General features: G+C 39.0%; 2 protein-coding genes across 14 annotated transcripts in view; both read left to right on the top strand.

Annotated features, from left to right (window-relative positions):
* Positions 1–14,436, top strand: part of plekha7b (pleckstrin homology domain containing A7b) — a 74,270-nt gene extending 59,834 nt beyond the window's left edge. For 10 of the 13 annotated variants that reach the window (XM_086288251.1, XM_086288184.1, XM_086288210.1 and 7 more), the window contains 14 exons: positions 16–87; positions 1,201–1,281; positions 1,368–1,517; positions 2,916–3,017; positions 3,229–3,340; positions 3,533–3,735; positions 5,084–5,275; positions 5,358–5,475; positions 5,570–5,661; positions 5,868–6,086; positions 7,781–8,011; positions 9,055–9,188; positions 10,705–10,853; positions 11,176–12,400. In XM_086288251.1, coding sequence (XP_086144377.1) covers positions 16–87; positions 1,201–1,281; positions 1,368–1,517; positions 2,916–3,017; positions 3,229–3,340; positions 3,533–3,735; positions 5,084–5,275; positions 5,358–5,475; positions 5,570–5,661; positions 5,868–6,086; positions 7,781–8,011; positions 9,055–9,188; positions 10,705–10,853; positions 11,176–11,303 — 1,983 coding nt within the window. In that variant the 3' untranslated portion in view covers positions 11,304–12,400. The other 3 variants (XM_086288176.1, XM_086288160.1, XM_086288193.1) reach the window with 2 other exon arrangements.
* A 5,861-nt stretch (positions 14,437–20,297) lies between these two features.
* sox6 (SRY-box transcription factor 6) overlaps positions 20,298–21,380 on the top strand; it is a 139,743-nt gene continuing 138,660 nt past the window's right edge. Inside the window, exon 1 of the mRNA XM_086288115.1 lies at positions 20,298–20,331. The gene's annotated coding sequence lies outside the window, so the exon portion shown is untranslated. The remainder of the gene's footprint in view (positions 20,332–21,380) is intronic.

The raw sequence follows: 21,380 nt of genomic DNA, 5'->3' as shown, positions 1-21,380 counted from the left end.
TTCGTTCAACTTTAGGTTACTGGACGTGACAGTTTAAAGAAAGAAAGACCATCAAGGCCTGTGAAAATAGCAGAAAGTGATGCTGATGTAAGTAAATCATTCTGTTCTCAGGATTTACAAAAACAGTCAGATAAGCACCCTGTTTATCCTTCTCTGTTTTTCCCCTCTAAGATCTCTGTTTCCGACTTCTGACAATCCACTACAGAGAAGCAGCTGACTTTAGTCTGACTTTACTGTGTGTTTTAGTGTGGTTTGCCTGCGTGTGTGTTCTTAAGTTGTGGTAAACAGAGGCTGTAGAGGGAAGGGAACGTATTTGCGTTGCAACACTGTGGGGACACCCATCCATGCAGCACAGTGAGGGCCTGAGAGTATCGACCACAGCTTTTATTTTCCTCCCTGCAATTTAAAGGGAAAAATACATGTAATGGGAGTTTTAGATGTTGAGCTGTTAAATTTTTCAGTTTGATTTCCCAGATTCTGCTTTCCTCATTCTTTGTTTTCTGCTGAATAGAGGTAAATAAGATGGATGTCCTGGCTTTTCATCATTAGCATTGTTCCACTTTAACAATTTATAAGAAATTGCCAGTAAATTTATCGGAACAATGAATATTTCATGCAATTAAAAACAACAATATGTGGCAGCGAAAATAAAAACAGCTTAATTATTAATTGAACAGAATGATAAATAGATCTGAGAAGAAAAAAAAACACTGTTTGAGAAAGACTGTGAACTAGGCAGTCTTATGTTGTTTTCATAAACACATAACCCATTTCTGGGAAAACAAATCTGTCACTCTCTGTAAACACGGCTTTCTCCAAAAGTGAATTGAAAATATGGATTCTTGATTATGATTACTCATAATGGGTATTACCAGAGCTCACCCCCAAACTAGATAGTATAGAGGCTTTTGATATCTGGCACTGCACCGATGAGAGGAATTCCTTTGAGCTTTTTACACAGATGAGCTGTATTGACAGACTGAGACGATCAATTTGTCTTATCTGGGTGCATTGTGGAATAGAGTTGAACAAAGGCAAGAATGGAAGAGTTTAACGGTGTTGCAAACAGAAGCCGTATCTAAAAATCTCAGGCACTGTTTTATCTCTTTATTTTCTGTCTACACTCTGCCGTATTATCAGAAGCGATAGGAAGAACTGAGTTTTCCTCCATTCTCACTGTTTCAATATGTTTTCTTTTAGGTGAAATTAAGTCGACTGTGTGAACAAGACAAGATTCTACAGGAGCTAGAGGCCCGGATACGCACTCTGAAAGAGGACAAGGTTTGAGTTGTATATATTTGTTTGTATTCTTGTGTGGTCTATGAAGGCTTATGTGTTTATGACAATGTTATCGTCCCCTGGTGTAGGACAAGTTAGAATCTGTGCTGGATGTTTCCCACCAGCAGATGGAGGACTACAGAGATCAGCCAGCTCATGCTGAGAAAATTGCCTATCAGCAGAAATTACTACAAGAGGACGTGGTCCATATCAGGGCTGAAATATCTCAAGTATCCACAGTAAGACCCGGGATTTGCAAGTCCATTGTGCTTATGACAAAAACTACAGCCTCCTTCTTCAGTGAAACTGGCTCAGACTTTTTCATCCAACTCTCATTTCTTCATATTCTCCTATGAAAATGTGAAATAGGTGCACTGATTTATTGAAGCATGTGCAAACATGTACATATGTGGAAATATAGAGTTTGCACAATTTTAAAAAATTTGAAAGTCAATATTTGGTATGACCACTGTTCAACACAGTCTGAACTCTCTTAGGAACGATATCTTTCTTCTTGAAGGACATAGGTCAAAGGTCAAAGCTCTTCTTTGGCTGTTGGATCCCTTTTTTTCCGTTCCGTGTTCAGATGATCCCACAGTCTTTCAGTAATGTTGATTTCTGGGCTCTGGGGAGACCAATCCATGACCGGTAGTGTTCTTTTGTGTGATTTTTATATCTGTATGCTTTTGCTACACTCGCAGTGTGTTTGGCATCATTGCCGTGCAAAACAAATGACAGCTACCCTTCCAGTGAGACCATTTCAGGCTTCAGTGAACAGGAGATGGTACAGCAGAAGGACCAGATGTATGTTTCATGTCCTGTGTCGGGTCTTTGATTTGTTTTCTAGATTATTTTCTTAAGAGCACGGCTTTCAGATATTATTCATCTGCTATAGATAGGTCTTTTTTGCCCTACCACTTCTTCTTCTTTTGTTCTCTACTACTTATTTCCTCTCATTGTTTAAGGAAACCCTGTACACCATTTTTGAGATAAAATGAGTTTTTGGCTAGTACAATTTTTTGAAAAACCTTGTTTTGACATTTGACACTGATGTTTTGGCAGGTAAGGGATCAAACTACTCAGGCTCTTACAGTAAGCACATGCTACTAAAGAAATGTTTTATTGGTTGAAAACAAGATGTTCGCTTCTATTTTTAGTTGTTCCTTTTTTATGGTTTCTGCAACTGGCACAATGTTTCAGGATGACTGTCACTATCAAAATGAGTGCTTAGGGACAAACCTACGGCTACAAAGAAATGAGTAGATTTCTCAGCCACTCAGAAAAAAAAATATTTGGTCAAAAAGTTCACTGATATTCAAAATATTTAGTGTTGAAATGAAAATTACGAGTTTCAAAAGAACATTCACAAATAAACCGCAAGATTACATGAAAGCAAACAAATGTGTCTTTGGCTTAAAGACATTTCCAGGCATTGGTTGTAGTCTGTCAGTGCACACTGCAATTTAAAAAAAAAAAAGAAGTGATAAATCATAAAAATCACCACTTAACACACCTGGTCTTAACTGCAGCTCACATACACGCCACTAAAACAGCTTTTTATTCACAAGCTAAGTACAGTGTGTGAACACTGTTTTTTTGGCATTGTAACACAGAGCGTGATGTGTTTTGTTCTTTAGGAGATGGAAAATGCATGGAATGAGTACAGCCAGCTTGAGAGGGACGTGGACTGGCTGAAGTCGGCCCTGCAGGGACAGATGAGCCGCTGTGATCTTTCTCAGGTCTGTGGCTCAGTGATCTCCATTAACTCCCGCAAGCAGTCGCTCGCTTTGAATGGGAATGAGCTAAATACTGCTGATGTCATATACTCAGACAAAGCAAAGAACTGGTTCAGAGGATCGTGTGTTGGATTCTAATTAAAATCTGTAAAATATGAAAATGTGTCTGTATGCGTCTGTGTGTGTGTGTGGTTCTGTGTTTCTATGTGAGCAGCAAGAGAAGGTCCAGATCAGAAAGGAGCTTTGGAGGATTGAGGATGTTATCGCAGGTCTCAGCAGCAGTAAAGCCAACTACAAAGTCACCATCTCCTCTGTTACCAACCCAGGTGAGGCAAGCGCTATAGGTTCCATGTCTACAAAGCAAATCGCTGTGGACCTGCGACTGTATCTTCTCATTAAAGCCTGCAGTCATATTTTTGTTACCAATCCCTTGAATGTTTCCCATAGGAAACTAAAAGTGCTGTCTTTACAGCATGTGTGTATTGTTGTCATGTGATCATCCGCATCATATTCCCCAGAGAGGAAATTTGTGCCTTCGGTGTCAGTGTCATCAGTGCCTTCTGTGTCTGGGAGCGCGTCTGCTATGGAGATGAGATTGTCCCAGCAGCAGCAGCAGCACAGCCCCCACCTCAGTCCCAGTAGCCACACCCCCACCCTTTCCTCTAGTCTCAGCCAGCAGCCATTACACCATTCTACAGCTGTCATCAGTGGGCCTAAGTGGGTAAGTGAGTAAACTTAAGCTGGTTTGTGTTGGTTTGTTTAATCATGTGCTCTCTGCATTTGTGTGTTCAGCTTTGGTTGGTTAAATACACAGAAGTGCATTTTGTAGTCTGTGATTTTCAACTTCCCTTTTTTCTAGTTGGAGGTTTTCAACAAGCCATTAGCACTTTCCTTAAAATGAGTCTATTTACCCCTGTTGATCAATGAACTGAATGAAGTGTCAGGAAATAGAGAAATGTGAAATAATGTCCAAAAGTCCAAGAAAAAAAGTGAATATTTACCTTATTTGGCCACTAATTAGCCAAGTAATAAATGTAAGTAAACATTTTTGCTGGTGCTCATGCATCTTTGCATAAAACAAACTGAGTGAGTTAAGAAGATGACATTCAGTTCACTTTTATAGAGCTGTTTTAATCTCGTTATACTATGTATAATGACAATAAAGGCTTTCAATTCAATTCAAGTACGCCCAGCTGGAATGGAACAAGAAAAATGCAGTTAGGGCTGTAACCTCAGTGTTTGGTGTTTTTGAATAATTTGTTGTAAGATAAGCTAAGATGTAATTTTCTCAATTTGCTTTTTAAATTGTGCAAGACAAATGTATAAAAGTAACACTGAGCCCCGTTTAATCAACATTACAAGATAAACTAAGATATATTACATTTGTGACAAAATTTCCAAAACTGTTAAAAACTATTATATTTAATCTAATTATAGTTATCCAAACTGCATAACATCACAGGTGTTGTCTGTAGTGTTACTGGAATCTTAAAGAAAAATTGCCACGTGCTTATGTTGCAATCATATAACAATTTTGAAAATTGCTGCTTACCAAATTGTGACCAAATGCAAACTTTGTATTATGGTTTAGGCTTGAAGTCTGTGGATTTGGTCAGTTTTCCCTGGTTTCCTTCCACAGTCGAAAAAAAATTCTAGGTTAGGTTAATTTTTTTGAATCTGTTCCCTGAGTCCAAGGTGTACTGCCTCCCTCACCTAATCTCAGCTGGAATAAGCTGCAGTGACACTAGCTGGATAAGCAGTCAAGAAAATTGATGGATTATTAAGTGCAGAAAAATAATTAATGTGTATTTCAAAGTTTAAACGTTTTGGAAATGTATTATCTTTGTCATTAATCCTGCTTTGTTTATACCAATGTGTGATGGAAGTCAAAGTGTAACAGCATTTCTATGACTGTATACTGTGTAATCTGTGTCATAGCCACTGTCATCAGGCTCTACAGTCTATAGAGTTACTTGCTCAGGAACTCTTCATCTTGGTATTCGGGGTCCTTGCAAGGCTAGAGTCCTTCTTCAGTTGTTTTCAGTGGTTCACATTTATTCTGTGCGCAGAATGAGGAAGATGTGCCTCCCAGACCTCCTCTACCTCAGCTCTACAGTCCCGATGAGCATCCCCCCGCTGTGCCTCCCTTGCCCCGGGAGACAACAGTCATCAGACACACCTCTGTACGTGGCCTCAAACGTCAGTCAGACGAACGTAAAAGGGACCGAGAGACTGGGCAGTACACAAACGGGGACGGCAAGGTACGCAGAGCTTGTGTGTATTGCTGTGTTTGCATTTTTAATGTCATGTTGTTTCTAATTTAAATCCACTCGTATATGTCAGGTGGAACTCAGGCCTTTCCTGAGTGATCCAGAACTCATGGGAGCTGGTGATGGCTCCAGTCACATTAGTGTTGTAACACCTGGGCATGACGGAGGTTACAAGACATTACCGAGCAGAGGTACATAGACAACAGTCAGTTCATCCCGCCAAAATGCTTTAGAATATTGTTTAAGATGAGAACAGACTTCTAACATCTGTGGTCTTCCCCTCAGGAACGGGCGGATCTTCACTTAGGTTAAATCAGTCTTCGAGCATCTCCTCATACGTTACCCTCCGAAGAGCAACGTCAGCAGTTGGCATAAAGGTGGGGGTAACAACAGAGTGAACATGTCACTCCAACCCCAGATTATATTCATTTATAATATTAATAAGACTTAATCAAGCATTTTAAAAGCAATTTAACAGCACTGTATAATTAAAAAAATGCTATTTTAGTCATATTTCCACCAGTCTAAAGTCTGCCATGTGTTTGCTCTTGTTATCATCTTTCTCTCTTCCCACTCGTCTCAGGAGAGACCAAAAAGTGCCTTGGAGCGTCTGTACGCTGTGGACCCGGCGCAGCAGCAGCAGAGGGGGAAGATGAGCGCTGATGAGCAGCTGGAGAGGATGAAGAGGCACCAGAAGGCCCTCGTCCGCCAGCGCAAACGCACCCTGAGTCACGGAGACCGCCACGCCGCTTCGTCGTCACGCACGTCATCCTCACGCTCACTTTCAGCAGACTTGGGATCAGTATGTTACTAGAGCAGCATCACACGTCACACTCTCACGCACGACGACAACCAAACTGAGAGTGGCGGTCTACAGCAGTAATGCATGCCTGTGTTGAGTGCAGTGGGTCTCGTCTCTGCTTCTCTTGTTACCAAGTTTATATTAAACTATTAAGTTAGTGCGGTATGGCATTTCACTGTGTGGCTCTATCTGTGCTTATTCAGCACGTGTTGTTTTCAGGCTTCAGTAGGTCTTTTTCGCCAAAGTCATTTGGCCTAAAGAACCCATTCAGTTGAGTTGCAGACTTGGATCCCTTTAAGAAAAAAATATTATGACTTAGGAGGAGAATGTGGTCTCCAAGTGCCTTTCTGGTGTGCTTGTCCTAAATGCCCTTCGGTAAAAAAGACCTATACAGATAAGTAGATACGTTTCTGGTCTACAACAAGCTGCAGCATTAAAAGTAGCACACATATATAACTGTTTAAGTGTTCATTATGAGGTGCAGATAATAACATTTACATTAAATAGTGATGATTTTGTTTTCTTTTTCAAAATCTTTACAAGATGAGATCTTGGCTATAAAACATATAACATATTAATGACCTCAGTCACTGCATTTCTCCCTTTTCTCTGCTATGGATTCTAACTTTGCTTTATCCATCATTTCTCACCCTTCCTCACTGACCTGTTCATTTTTCTTTCACATCAACACTATCCTACCACATTGATTTCTAACCCGTTGAAGTGTTTTGTGCTGTCACATAGCAGCCGTCTTGTCTCTCCTCGTGTAGATATTAAAGCCAGCTCTTCCATGTGTCCATGCTGTTGCTGTCCATATATGTGTGTCTGCATGTGTGCGTGTGTGTGTGTGAGGCAGAGAGAAGGAAAGTGCCTACTTATATTCTACTGACCAAAACATTTACGTACACTGAGCATTACATTCTTAAGCCCACTCTTGTCAATGTCATCGCACCATTTTTCTCACCTGATTTTTTTGTTTGTTTGTTTTAAATTTAAATGAAGATAAAACTGAAATCATATGTTTTATAGATTGGGACCAACTCTTGTCCCATTTAACACTTTTCCTGGGCAATGCTGATGTACTGATACTAGCAGCACATTACATATCGCAACATACAGTGAGTTAGGTGATTGCATCATGTGCTCAGTGTTTTATCTGCTAATTACTGTTGGCTAGAGGAATCCTTCCTTTTACAAATGTGACTGCAAAAAATAAAAAATATTTTCTAAAGAACTCATTGGCATGTTTTTTTTTAATTTATTGCATTTTTTTCTGTAAACATGTATAACTTTCTTATGTTTGTTGAATTTGTCATCAGTTTGAGTGAAGTGTTGTGTTCTTGTCACACTTGTAGAGTTCTAGCATGCTGTGTTTTGAGATCTTTCATATCAGCATGCATACTCATTTATGCATGTGCCCTCTTTTTTTTTTTTACCTTTTCACACTTGTACACACACACACACACACACACACACACACACACACACACACGCATTTGGACATTGTACATTGCAAGTAAAAACCCTCTGCAATCTTTAATATCATGTTAGGAATAGGACGAGCATGTGTGCCATGAATATAACCACGAAGGCAAGTGAAAGAAGTTTCACTTTTTCTTTTAGTCAAGAAAACTTGGTGGCAGCACCCTGTCCTTTGTTTCACAGTCTACATTTTTCCTGTGTGCGTTGTCCAGTGGAAGAGAGAGCAGGAGTTTGACCTGCAGTTACTCGAGAGGGCGGTTCAGGGGGAGGAGGCTCAGGGAGTTAGGAGTGTCCAGGGGGAGGAAAGACCTCCCGAGCACAAAGAGAGACCCCGCTCGCATTCGGATGAATGGCTGACCTTCCGCTCCATGGCCACAACCCCCCCTCCCACCCATGAGGTTGACCTGGAACCTCTGGACTATGACCTGGACCTTAACAAAGAGGTATTTTTTTTTTCATTTTTTAAAAATAAGAAATACAGCTGACTAGGAAAAATGTCAACATAGGAATAACATGAAAGGGGGAAAACAGTGCACTGAACGTTAAAAAGGAGGCTACTCACCCCAAAAAGGAGTTTTTCTTTTATAAAATGAATACTGAAAGTGAATAAAAAGAAATATTTACAGAAGGAATATTTAAAATGATGGGAGGCGCCACAACCAAGCCCTTTTTTTAATATTCTCATTGATTGGATTTCGTGGATTGTGCTGCTGATCTTTAAATTCTCAGATGACATTTTTTTTCTGTTTGTTTACTTTTTCTTGGTATTTCTCTCCCATTTTTGAGGAAAATAAAATAAACTTGATTTTAAAAATACCTAACTGTATCAAATGGGACACAACAGATTTCCAGTCAATAAATGTCACTCGTCTTTTTTTGCTGATTGGCTGGTAGAAGTCAATACTGGTTGATACTGATGTTCCACTGATATTTTGATGAATCCCTAAAAGGCATATACTGAAAGGTTTTATCATGTTTAAAGAATATGTTAAAATGAGCAACAGATAAACAGCACCTGCACCAGCAAACGTGGCACATAATTAATAATTTCCTACACAATGCTGTCGTGAGGCAGCCTGATTAGACTGGCTGACAAACTTGCTGCTGAAATTATGGAAAAAGCATCAGAAAGTATTGCAGCACTGTTTCTACATAGGTATTGAAGAAATGAGCTATAGGCTGGATGCTGGCGGTATAAAGTATGCATTAGTATGCGACAGATAAACGTCATTGTGTGAAGCTATACAAGTGCTGAAACTTTCTGCCTGTACTAAAATGAAAATAGCATTTTAAAGATACTTCAGGGCACATCTCTGCATATTTAGTCTCCATATTTTATTACAGTTTGTCCTATGCTTATTTGATCATTTTCAGGATTACAAATCTTCAACTTGCGTAGTGAACTCGTATATCATTTTTGACCTCACAGTAGAGATCACAATAAAGTGGCAAACATCTTAATTCACACACTGCATCTGTGTTCTAGCTGTCCAAACCTCAGAAAGTTTCGATTCCAGAGCGCTACGTGGACTCGGAGCCTGAGGAGCCACTCAGTCCTCAAGAAGTGGAGGAGCGTCATCGTAAGGTGGAGCGTATCAAAAGCATCTTGGCAAAGTCCAGGTAGATGAAGTGTAACTAAATAAACCCTGAAGTTACATTGGAGTGTTACTCAACTCTGATGTTTTAGGAGAGTAGTGTTTCCATACTACTAGTCAAGCAAATGCAATCAGTTTCAAGGCCCTGAAGATTCTGGACTATAGGACTGTAAAAAAAAAAAGCATTGAGTCACCCCTAATTTCTTTATATTTTGGACCCTAGGATTCAGGCTTTCTTGTAATTTTTTAAGGATCTTGAGCAACAAACAGCCTTTCTTTCAAAGTTTTTCTTTACAGACTGGCTGCGTTTTTACTCATTTTCAGTGAAGTCTTTGTACCTCACCATTTGTAAAAGGATGTGTTTTTTGTTAGGCCATTTAACACTGATGTATATGAATCAAATATTTTTTTAAAGCAACCTAACTCAAGGTATTATTCAGTTTTGTTTCTACACATAACAACTTTGGAAGACACATTTTTAAATTGTATCTTTAGGTGCTTTGTTACTAGCAGCCCAATTTATTCTCATTTATTTAATAGAATCTGCAAAAATGCCACAGATAACACAGTCTGAGTGTCATAAAAAAGTGTTCTTGTACCAACAAGGTAATTCCCAAAGAATTATTAGCCAAGGTATGCATATCATGCATGTTGCACAGAGTGTCCTTAAAACATTTAAGATGCATTGGCAGAACTAAAAAGCTATCTACAGCAGAATAACAGCATCTGAAAGTCATACCGTTAAGAAAAAGGGAAAAAAATCCATCAAATACCTGACACAGGAGAGATGCATATGTCCTTTCAATCCATCAGGACGTCATTCCTAAGGAAGGGAAAGAGGAAGAAAAGACTGAGGTATGCCAAGTTACACAAGAACTGGACTGAAACCCAGAAACAACAGGTATTATAGGGAGATTGATTCAAATTTGAAATTTTTGTTTCACATCCTACTCCACCATATGCAAGGTACAAACTTTGAGATTTACAAAAGTGAGTGCGTGTAAAACACAGTGGAGGCTCTGTCATGATGTGAAGCTGTATTTCAGCCAGTGTTGGTGAGGATTTTATTCAATTAGATGGAAATGTCAATCAGAAAAGAACCATCAGATTTTGATTCACCATGTACTACCATCTGGAAAGCATCTGATTTGTAGTTTCTTTATTTTTGAGCATGACAGTGATCCCAAACACACTGTCAGTGCAGTAAAAGCATGATTGATGACTGATGGCATCATCAGTCATGGATTGGCCTCCACAGAGCTTCAGCTTTACTGAAGCAGTGATCTAGGGAATAGGACAAAAGTCAACCGACATCCAAGCAGGAGCTTTGAATATCTTCATTCATAAAATCATGTTTCATTAGGTCACAGCACCTATTGCTCATATTCCTAGCAAAATATAAAGAAATGAGGGGTGTCCAAGATTTTTGGACAGTTTGGTATATCTCAGGCTTCTTTTTGACCTCCCTCTAGGGTCCTTCCACATTTCTATGGTGTGTGAGATTTTTGTTCATTTGTTGCTTTCATTCTTTTCTTTTACAGTGTGCAAAACCTAGCACCAGCGGTGTCTGCGGAGAAGCCAGAAGAGGTGCCAGTGGCGCTCGACTCAGCTCTGCAGGAACAGGAGCGGATCATCACCATGTCCTACGCTCTCGCCTCAGAGGCTTCGCTCAAGAGCAAACTTGTTGCAGGTTGGTCTCTCATCTAATTTGAAACCATTATCTGCCTATTTGAACCGTGAGTGTGAAAAATCATTGCAAAAAAAAAAAAAATGCTGAAAAAAATAATAATTCCACACAAGCTGACGGCTTGAGTGGAATTCCTTCTGGGATCATATTGACATATTTTTGTTGAAGAAGGGATAAAGAGAGAGGGAAGCAGTCTTTCAAGAATTCTGGATTGATGAGGTGGGGCGTAAGGTGCAGAGTCAAGCAATAAGGCTGTTCATTTCCTAATAAGTGAACGTTATTCCTTACTAGGATCTAAGATAGTCTCTAATTGCAATCCATGTAGGATCTTTTAGGCTGGGGAGGAATCGCTTGATGAGGCCATTTTGTGATCTGATCAATGACCCAGTCAAACTCTACTCCACATCTGCATACTGTTGCTGCCGCTTTGAACGTAGCTCTGAACCTGCATAAAAGACACTGCGCCCACATCTCATCTCTTTCATACTCTACAGCAGACAGGCGAGTTAATTTTCACTGTAGCTGCAGCAGATTGTCAGTCTGCCTGCCTCGCACGCACACACACACACACACACCTATGCACACACATATATATCTGTCACACACGGTAAGACTCAAGCTGTCAGCGTGTGAGGAAGTTTAATATGCACAGTGAAGCAAAGTCAACAATTATAACATTATTTCCAGCATAGAGAAATGCCAGAGAATATAACTGGTGGCATCTTGTCAGTGGAGACTGAATCAATGACTTTCTCTTCCTTTGGTGTTAAAGTGAGGTATGTTGGTGCACTTTCAAATCCTTGAATTAAAAGAAGAGTCTTTTCCATAGTATTATGCATGAGAGACATCAGTAACTCCAGCATAAAAGCAGGAATATCTGTCGCTGCAATATCACATACGTGTGGTATTTATTGCAAAGGTGTTTTCATTGTTGGATTTTTTAAAATTCTTTGTATTCATTGGATCTCGTCAAATCTGTAATTTTGTACAGGGAAATGATTAATGAGCTACAAAGTTATCTTCTTGTTCAGTGCCTCTTGTTTTTTTGTATATAAGCAGATTAATTAAAAATGAATATTAACCAGTCCTAATCACGTTATGATGACCTATTAAAAAACGTTTTTTTACATTTGCATTTACATCTACATTTTCAGATTTCTTTAGTATACTTCATTGCTATTGAAGTTGGGTGATATGTATATGTATATATACATGCATGTATTCACTATTGTTTAAAAAATGCACTATTAATTTGTTTAAGTGCTGTTTGAAATGACTAAAATTTTCCCCAAAACTGATCCAATTTTATCGAAAAATCTTTTTAACATTTAAGAAGACCAATATAATAAAAAACCATAAGCAGTGTTATTGGACTAATCCATATTTCCCATCCCAAGTGTAATAGATGCACAACATAGAAACTGTAAGTACAGTTAAAAAGTTTCATGCTTATATTTCTTTTCAGGAAAACATGAATATGAAACTATTTCACTCTTTTGGCTTCTAACAACAAATGTTCCTTCTCTCTTTTTCCCCCCCCTCTTGCCCTCTCTCCATAGTTCCTCCACAGGTTAACGTCCTAACACCTCCTCCCCCACCCCCTCCTCCACCTCCTCCTCTTCCTCCCGTTTCTCTGGCGCCTCCTTCTCCTCTGAACAACGGAATTCACTACACATTTGTCTAGTCAGAAACATGAAGTAAGGCCTAAGTGCACGCTTTGCGGTGCTAATGCTTCTTGCTAATTTCCCCCCCAAAACAAGGTGTTCTTGCGTGCTTCGCACCTCGCCGCATGCTCACCGCGCCGTCATGATTGTCGGAAACACATCTCCTCTAGGTTAGGGAAGCCCTGCCTCTGCTCCCATTATAATCAAAACAAACATCTGCAGGCAGTCTGCTCATCCCACTGTGATAATTGTGTGTAAATTTTTTTTTGTACCACTGCCAAAATATTTATGGATGGCTGTGCAAAGAAAGGGCTCAAACGAACACGACTGTTTGTAGCATTGTGTATAATTAACAAAAGAGACACCTTTTGATTTAGCACCTTGACAGTTCAGCAGTCAGCACAGCTGCATTCCTCAGCACCAATTAGCTCCCCATCTGTAGCCTGGCAGAAGAAAATCTACATATCACTGTTGTTACTGTAAATGCACAAATAAAGCTCGTGTCATTTCACTGCTTTATTTAAAAAAAAAAAACTTCTGTCCATCACCCAGTACTTGATGCCACAGATATTTTAATGCTATTTCCTGTTTAAAGGTATTTTTCCTGTACTAACCATATCAGCCATCTTTTGACAAATAGATGCACGTAAAATAATCAGATCCCAAAACAGTAAACGAAGACTCGCAATAACAAACACGTATATGAACCTTAACTTGCAGAGCAATGCAGCATTCATGTGGCTCTGAAAGCGTGGAATAGTTTCTTTTCAGAACTGCACAATGTGGATGTGAGATACTATCTACTCATGTCGCTGCATGCTTTCTTTATATTCTGGGTTTGCTTTCGGAGGTGAGCTTTAATGCGCAGTCGGGTTGTGAAAGTTAAGAATATTACATGCACGGCACTTGTTTCTTCACAAAAACCCCTCGCATGTAACATTTTGCATGTTAGTTTTAATCTGCATGTTGGGCAGCATGAAGTTATGCATGCACCGCGGTGAAAGCCCTGTTATTATCGCTGTCTGATAATACCTTTAATGATTGGCCTCTAACTGCCCTTTAATAATGTGCAGGTATGTTATATCTTTACAAAGCTACTTTTTAAGAAGGGACTGTTAAGTAACCCCACCCCAACATAAAAAACTGAAACACACTGTTACTTTATCCAATTTTGTAGTTTTTTGTTTTTATTGTGTTTATGATATTTACTTTCCTTGTGCTTACTTTTTCCTCTCTCTCATCACTTCCCAGCTCAAGCAATTTCTGGACACTGAGGTGCTATTTCACACTGACAACAATCCACTGGGTTTTCAAAGCAAAGAGGATTTTTGTTTGATTCGGGACATTTTTATATGCAGCAACAGAAAAACGGTAGCGACGCCTTGAACTTGCTCTCTGAGATGTATGCAGCAACAACTAACTGAGGTGTTTCAAAGCTGCTGAAAGCAACTTTCTATAGAAAACCTGAGGACTTCGCTGTGGCTGTGGCTGTGGCTGTGCTTATCAAATATGGAAATGTCTAAAAAAAAAATGTTAATCTCATAATAGTAAAATGACATTTTCTACAAGTTATCGCACTTTTAACTGTGCACTGTATCATATTTTCAAGACACGACTGAATTGCTTCTTGCAGTGTGATCGCAACTGAAAAACTCAAATGGAATGTGAAGAGCGAGAAGGTACTAAATGCGTCACGATGATAGTATTTTTGTCAACACTCAGATAATATTCTTAAACCAAACCACTTGAAATCTCATATGTATGTACTTGTAGCACTGCCAGTCCCCTTTAGGCTTGCCAAAATAAATTTTATTTTTGCTTACATCGGGATGAAAATAACCTCGAACATATTTTTTGTGTGACTTGAGAAGGTCGAGCAATGAAAGTTTATAAAAAAAAATGTGAATATTAAAGTTATTAACACAACATTTGCTTTGTCGCACATGTGTTCATTTCATTGATTTTATTTCTACGAGGTTGGCTCGAATGAGTCGAGCACCACGTACAATGGCCTCAAGCTTCAGACTACGTACAAAAACATGTAAAAATCTTTTGTGTTTTTTCAAGGGAACTTTAAAACTCTACCGCGGTTTTCGCTCGACTTCTCCAGGCATAACAAATACCCAAATGTCTGCTAGAGTAGGCTAAGGCACCCTGACACAGTGGGCCCCTGTGATGTTCGATTGTGCCTCTGCGGAGAATAGCGCAGTAGGTTAGTGCAGAATTCAGTGTCCTGAATCCAAACAGAGCATTTCAGCGCTTTCAAGCAGACTCCCGCTGAGTACGAGAAAGTGCATCAGTGTCCTGATCCTTTTTTTCTCGCAACATTATCTGGAGCTTATGAGTGCAAACGACTTATGAAACATTTCCCTTGCCGCATTAGTGGCGCAGGTCTTTGTGGCACAGCTGGCATCGCCTTTTGATGTTACACCAAATATCAAAACTCAGTGGTGTGTTCACCCAAACAAATCAGCCCACTGCAGAAATACCAGGGGCAAAGCTGTAATATGGCTGTAAAGTCTTCTGTACAGTAGCTGCCACACTGTACAAGAGAGAGAGAGAGCATCTCCGAAGACACTAAAGTTGTTTTAGCTGATGTTTCCTGTGGGATGTTGGTATTCCTCCACAACTAGTTCAGACCTGATTTTACCTTTGACATGTGAAAGAGGTACCTTAAAAAAAGTTCTTGCAGTGATGGACAGTTTATTCTCCCCCCGTTTGAGAACCTCAAACGGCAGGAACCGAACACATTTTGTGACTTTAGCTTTTAACCTACAGGAGCCTTTGGTCTTTATTTGATTTCACTGATGCCGTTTATTGACTGTATCTTTATTCAAATCATGTACAAAGGGAAATTACAAAATATATCTGCATCGCTCCAAGATTCTCTTTGAACCTTCACATTGATTGCCGTGACCTATTAAACTTCATTCTATTATTTGAAAAGGGAACCAAACTATGGCATGCTCAAAGGAGGTGAACTTCCAATACAAAAAAAGAAAGAGAGAGGCTTCTTGAAATGTTTCTTAAGTTCAAAGCTTTTTCCATCTCAAAAGGGCATTTTTAATTCCGTGTATTTTCAACCAAGAAGGTGGATACTAATAACTCTGGATTCTGAAGTACAGAATTCATATCTTTAAATCATGAACTACGTCTCCATTGCAATTGTAAAAGAAACCTCTGAGAAATGCATGTGTTGAACTTCGGATTCAAAAGGAAAAATAATAGAGAACAGAGAATATGTTTTTAAATGGAAAGCTCAACTGCGCCGTTATTACCAAATACTGCAGTTTCCAGCACAAATATTTATCACGTTACATTTATCATGACTCGTCCCGCTGCAGCTGTAGGATGTGATGCGCACACTTTGCCCTCGCCCTCCTCTGCATGGCGAGCCTTTGTGTTGCAGCTCCCTCCCAAGTGACATCTTTATCTTTAATTGGAGAGTAATTACTTTTACTCATCCGCATCACAGTGTGCTTTAAAAACACCTGAGAGAGAGAGAGGGGATGCACCCCCCGCCTACCCACCCCACCCTCCAGCAGCTACATCCTTTCTGCTTCCATCTTGATCCTCCAGGATCAGGGCCCCACAGTGCACGCTGGCCCTGGTGGCTAGAAGACCAATCACATCCACTGTTCTGCTTATTTTGCAATAAGATGGGATGTTTTCCCCTCCTCTTGCAAAAAATTCACCCAAGACCCTCCACCGAGGATTGTGGCATTTCCATGTATTGACGTTTGGCTGGCGGTTCATATACATTTGTTATTCTATGCTCTGGACTTCAAAGAGAATGAAAGAGGGCCTATTATGCTAATTGGGTCCTGTTCTGTTAAACGCAATCAAGGCCTCCCGCATTAATCCTTTACTAAATACTTACTGGCTTCAGAAGTGATTTTTTTTTTCCACAAGAAGAAAAACCGCTGCTCAGCGTCCTGACAGAAATGTTTGCTAGAGAGTAGCTTTTATACAAGAAAATAAAATGTCTCACTTAAAATCCAAGCATAAAAGAGCCTCGCGCAAGTGTTTACAGTGCTCTTCAGATGACATTGATTAGGTTAAGGCTTTGACTTTTTGTTGCTTTTTTTTTTAAAGGCCTTTGCTTGAAAGAGAGAGAGCCTCTTGACACCACGCTGAGCAGTCTGACCTTGTTCTCAGGTCTGTGTTCTTCACTACAGCGCACAATGCATTTGTAACATATTCATAGTTTTCCTGTGACATGAAGAAGAAAGGAGAAATCCGCCTGCGATTCCCAGTGATACCTATTTCAATCACATAAATATTATTGTTACAGTGAATAAGAATTAGGCTACAGTGGAAAACCCAGCTGGTGCCTCCTTTGCACACTGTGGGGATCCGGATTGTAGTCCAATTGTACAAATACAAAACCAAGAAAGCCCATGCAATAGGTGCTTTGATTTCAAAATAGTATTTTATGCTGTTTTATCATTTTCAAGTTCCACATACGGTACATTTTTTAATATGTAAGAAATGGAATTTGTTGAATAATTGAAGAGCTAGGAATCACTGAATATTCTTCCCAACGTGTGTGCACGCTATATAAAGAATAGAGGGAAAGCTGAATAACATTCATGCTGCACCGCATTGGCCCAGCTTTCCCCAAAAAGAAAACTTCCTATTTTTGAATTGTTTTATGTTGAAGCCACTTTGTTAGTTTTTTAATGTTTTTTTTTAAACAATGGGATCATCAGAGAGGTACAAATGTTTATTACGTATTGAGGCATTTCTTTATTGGCCTATTATAGACAACACAATTCCTCCAACATGAATCATTAAGTGAATGTTGAAAAGGTGCTGTGTTACGCTAAACAATGAATTAATCTCATGTTTCCCTAAACGGAAAGTTTTTACAATACCTACAGTGAATGAGTTTTTTGTACATAAAAGCAATTACTTTGCAAATGAACCAAATGCCCCTGGGCCTCGTCTTTAGTCTAGCAGCTCCATGTACACATACACACTTAAATAAGTGAAATTTACTGCATTCAGTGAGAATGCTGTGCATCTTGGATCTTCAGAGCTACGTAACAAAAAGATCATGACATATCACTATTTAAATTTTTTTAATAAGTCTATCAGCATTAAAATGGTAGGACATTTACTTTGCAGCTTGAAAAATGTGTTTTACTGAAAGATATAACAGCTGTGGAAAAATTAAATTCTTCGGAGTAATCTGTGTTATAATCGCTCGCATAACCAGATTTCTGACTGTACCTCAAATAAGACAGTGCAGGTAACGTGTTCAGAAGCACTTTAAATGTACAGTACCGCACATCACTGACCATCATACATGAGTTGTATGTGTACATTTGTAGCGTTGTTGGCACAGGCAGCGTGATGATGTCGCTCATCACTACATCATTAGAACTGGCATGTTGCACTCCTTATTTCGACATGATTTATCAGGGGTTCGCTGTTAACTTGAAAGGAAATATTAGATCCTGACTAAACTTTGATGAAATCCAGAGTTACAAGTAAGAGATTTGGGTCAACTAATGAGAACAGCGCATCCCACGTTGCAAGTCCAGTTGGGATAGATCATTTGCATGTATGCAAATAGTGTTTGAGTTAATTGCTATATCTGGCATTCAGTAAGCTATGTTGGTTGGGCGGACACTGATCACTTACAGCTGAACCTTGTCGGCGTTTTTAACTGATCATCTAACCAATGGTAGGTAAGGGTCTTAGTCACTGAAAATCTTACAGTTTCTCATACATTTACATTTTTTTATAGAACACAAAATATAAACTGTATTAATAGATAGAAAAGAAACTTAAGAAACTGTATTTATTGCAACATTTTGGAGTCACTTACTGCGCCCAGTGTCATGGAAGTAACAGCTGAGCAGAACTACCAGCATTTACTTTTTACCTAGACCACCAAACCTGCATGCACAACTACTTGCAAAGTGCATTAAAAATGAAAAGCAAAGGCGTGTCTGCACATTTCTGCCTGCACATTTCCAAATGTAAGATGGATTAGGATTATATGAAGGTGGCACTGTGTAGATTTTTTTTTATATTAAAAATAGGGCTATATACTACATTATCAAGCAAATATTACCCATTTATACACCCGTCATGGGTGTAGATATTAAACAAGTGCTTAAAATTGCTGTGTATCTACGTATAACTGCAACAAGCACTTATTGTCTGTGCACTGCTCATAAATATGGGGTTAAAACAAACTTGTATGTGTCAAAGGAGATCCCATGTCCAGAGACAGACACCTAAACTGCTGTAGAATGAAAAGTAAATGGTTTAAAGTAGAACTTTTAAAATCTTCCTTTGGAATTTTGATAATTTTGGCTGCTCATTGAGATACTAATGACTGTATTCCTAAGCATGAATCAGCTGCACACCTTTGAAACCTCCTCTGGTTGCAGTGTAATCAAAGCAGCCCCCCCCCCCCCAATCCTCACTCACTGACTCAATGGTGTTCTCTAATTAACCATGCAGAACAGGAGAAGAACACATGTTAATTTAATGTAACAAAAATGTTGATTTTCATGCACTCTCCTTTTCAAATATTTATGGGCTAGACTTGAATTTCAAGATGCATCAAAGACTCACAGGGTATGCAAATGTGTCTGCCTTACCCCCCAACAAGTTGGACTGTCTTTTGCTCTTCACACAGGCTTCGCGCACTACCATCTGAGCTATAAAGAGGAAGCCATTACAGTCACCTCTGTAAAAGTAGCCTATATTTGTATTTAGAGAACTATCTGGCACTTGCGGGCACCTGTTCAGCTGCACAATCATCTGTCACTGAACAGAGCAAAGTCTGGAAATAAATACACGTTAAACAAATGTAATGACTCATATTGTTTTGCACCCTTTTTTTTTCTTTTAACCCTACTCACACTGTCACTTTTGAAGCAGCAACAATGGAAACCGGTGGTAATGCCATTGCACTCCTTATTGCCGTTTGGTCAATGTTAACCAAATAAAAATTGAACGTCCAACTTTAAAAACAAAGATCAATAAATAAAATAAAGGTGTTTTCCCTAAATGCACTGATTGTCTGTCTTTAAAGAGATTTTTTTTCCTTGCAGGTGAGCTTCACACAGTGACCAAAAGGTGGCGCATGAGACACATCCAACACACGTTCAAGTGCAAGCGGTGAAAGAAAAAACTCCGCTCGTTAAAGAAGGTACACTAACAGCAGGAACAACACAGAATCATCATGTATGCATCCGGAAAAACACGGTGTCAGACTGTTATAGGATCATATGCAATTTTATGGTGCAAAGCTTTTTACTCTGTATGATTTTTATTAAATTTGGTGATGTGCATCAGATCGTTATAGCTTTAGAAGAGGGGCTCAGGTTAAAAGTGTGACAGTAGAAAAGTTTCAGTGTTAAAGGTAAGTCTTTATTTATTTATTCGTAGCTAAATGTAAACTTTGACATTTCGCACACTGCCGGGAAAAAAAAAGTTAATACTTAACTTGCAGGCTATCAGTGTTGTAGAAGTTCAGTGGAGAAAAGCATGCAGTGTGTGCATTGTAACGCGCACAGGAGCATTTTGAAGGTCTTTGATGTAGATGTGGTGTTGGTGTGTTTTGCTTCACCTGGAACAGCAAGAAAGGGAAAGTGAGACGCTCAGGACTCGCATCTGTCGCGAAGTTGTTCTCTCTCTCTGCCTCACTCTCTTTCTCTCCCTCCCTCTCACCCCCCCTCTCTCTCTCCTCTGTCACTCTCTCTCTCTTCCTCTGCTTCCCCTCCTTCTTTCAGCTCAGCTCATGTCATTCTGCAGTTAACAATCAGAATTTTCTTCTGCTGTCTCCTGTCTTTGTAAGTAACTTTCTCATTTCTATTATGTGACACTTATGGCATGTTAACTAACGGACTTCTACCTTTTATTAATATTATTATGATTATTATTATTATTTGTATTTTCTGCTGGTCACAAAATGTTGCTGATGTTTTTCAAAGCTACAACGTTGTCAGATCTCTCTCTCCTCTTTTTAAATTAAATTACATTTTTTTAATATGTGCACGTTTCTACCGAGATTCCTTTTTTGAATGATAGCTGTGGGCCTCATCCAAACCCAGCTGATTATCTAAAACATATGCTCTGTTCGTGACAGATAAATTCCTCTCAGTAAAATCTTCTGTTATTGCAAGTGAGGGTCTGCCTGTAAGGTCCCAGTAGCTGGATTTTTGAGTAATATCAGATGTCAACTTACATTTGCTGAATCTGTTTAAAAAAATGAGGTGTTTTGTATTTCAGCTGTATCCAGTCTAACCTGCTAATCAATAGCTCTGCGTTAACGTACTGATGGTACATAATGGTTATTTTATTTTTAGTTTCTGTGTTAAAACTTAAGAACAAATACACCAAAACTACAGTAAAATGTCGTTTATGAAAGTAAAACTTAAACGTAACGCTTCGAACAATTTTCCATTATTTTCTAACGTTATACTGGTCAATATATAAATTTGTGTGTGTTTGTTTTTAATTATTTACAAAATAATATATACATGTATATCAAAATTCTGAAATAAGTGTGTAAATTTAAACAGTAAGACAGTCACCGACAAGTCTTTTATTTTTTGACACGTTTTTATAAAATGTAATAATTCACTTGTGTTCCAGTAAGTATATATCGTGACAATACTTGCATGTACTTAATTGACTGGCAAGAAATGCGCGTATGATGAAATAAATAAATAATATTTTTTTAAAATCTACACAAAAAAATCAAAAATGCATAATGTGAGACTCAGTCAATTAAATTAGAAATAATCTGAAGAGGAAGAAGAAGCTGCAGCCTTCTGGATGGTGTGAAAATGAAAACTAGGCGTATAGGACACCGTGACAAACTATAAAGAACACCGAA

Source organism: Aulonocara sp. 'chitande type north' Nkhata Bay, linkage group LG1 (genome assembly GCF_057382095.1).
Source record: "Aulonocara sp. 'chitande type north' Nkhata Bay isolate Kocher_YH1m ecotype deep benthic linkage group LG1, A_spYH_male_GT1.1, whole genome shotgun sequence".
In the NCBI taxonomy this organism is placed as follows: domain Eukaryota; kingdom Metazoa; phylum Chordata; class Actinopteri; order Cichliformes; family Cichlidae; genus Aulonocara; species Aulonocara sp. 'chitande type north' Nkhata Bay.
This window is presented reverse-complemented; position numbering and strand designations above follow the sequence as displayed.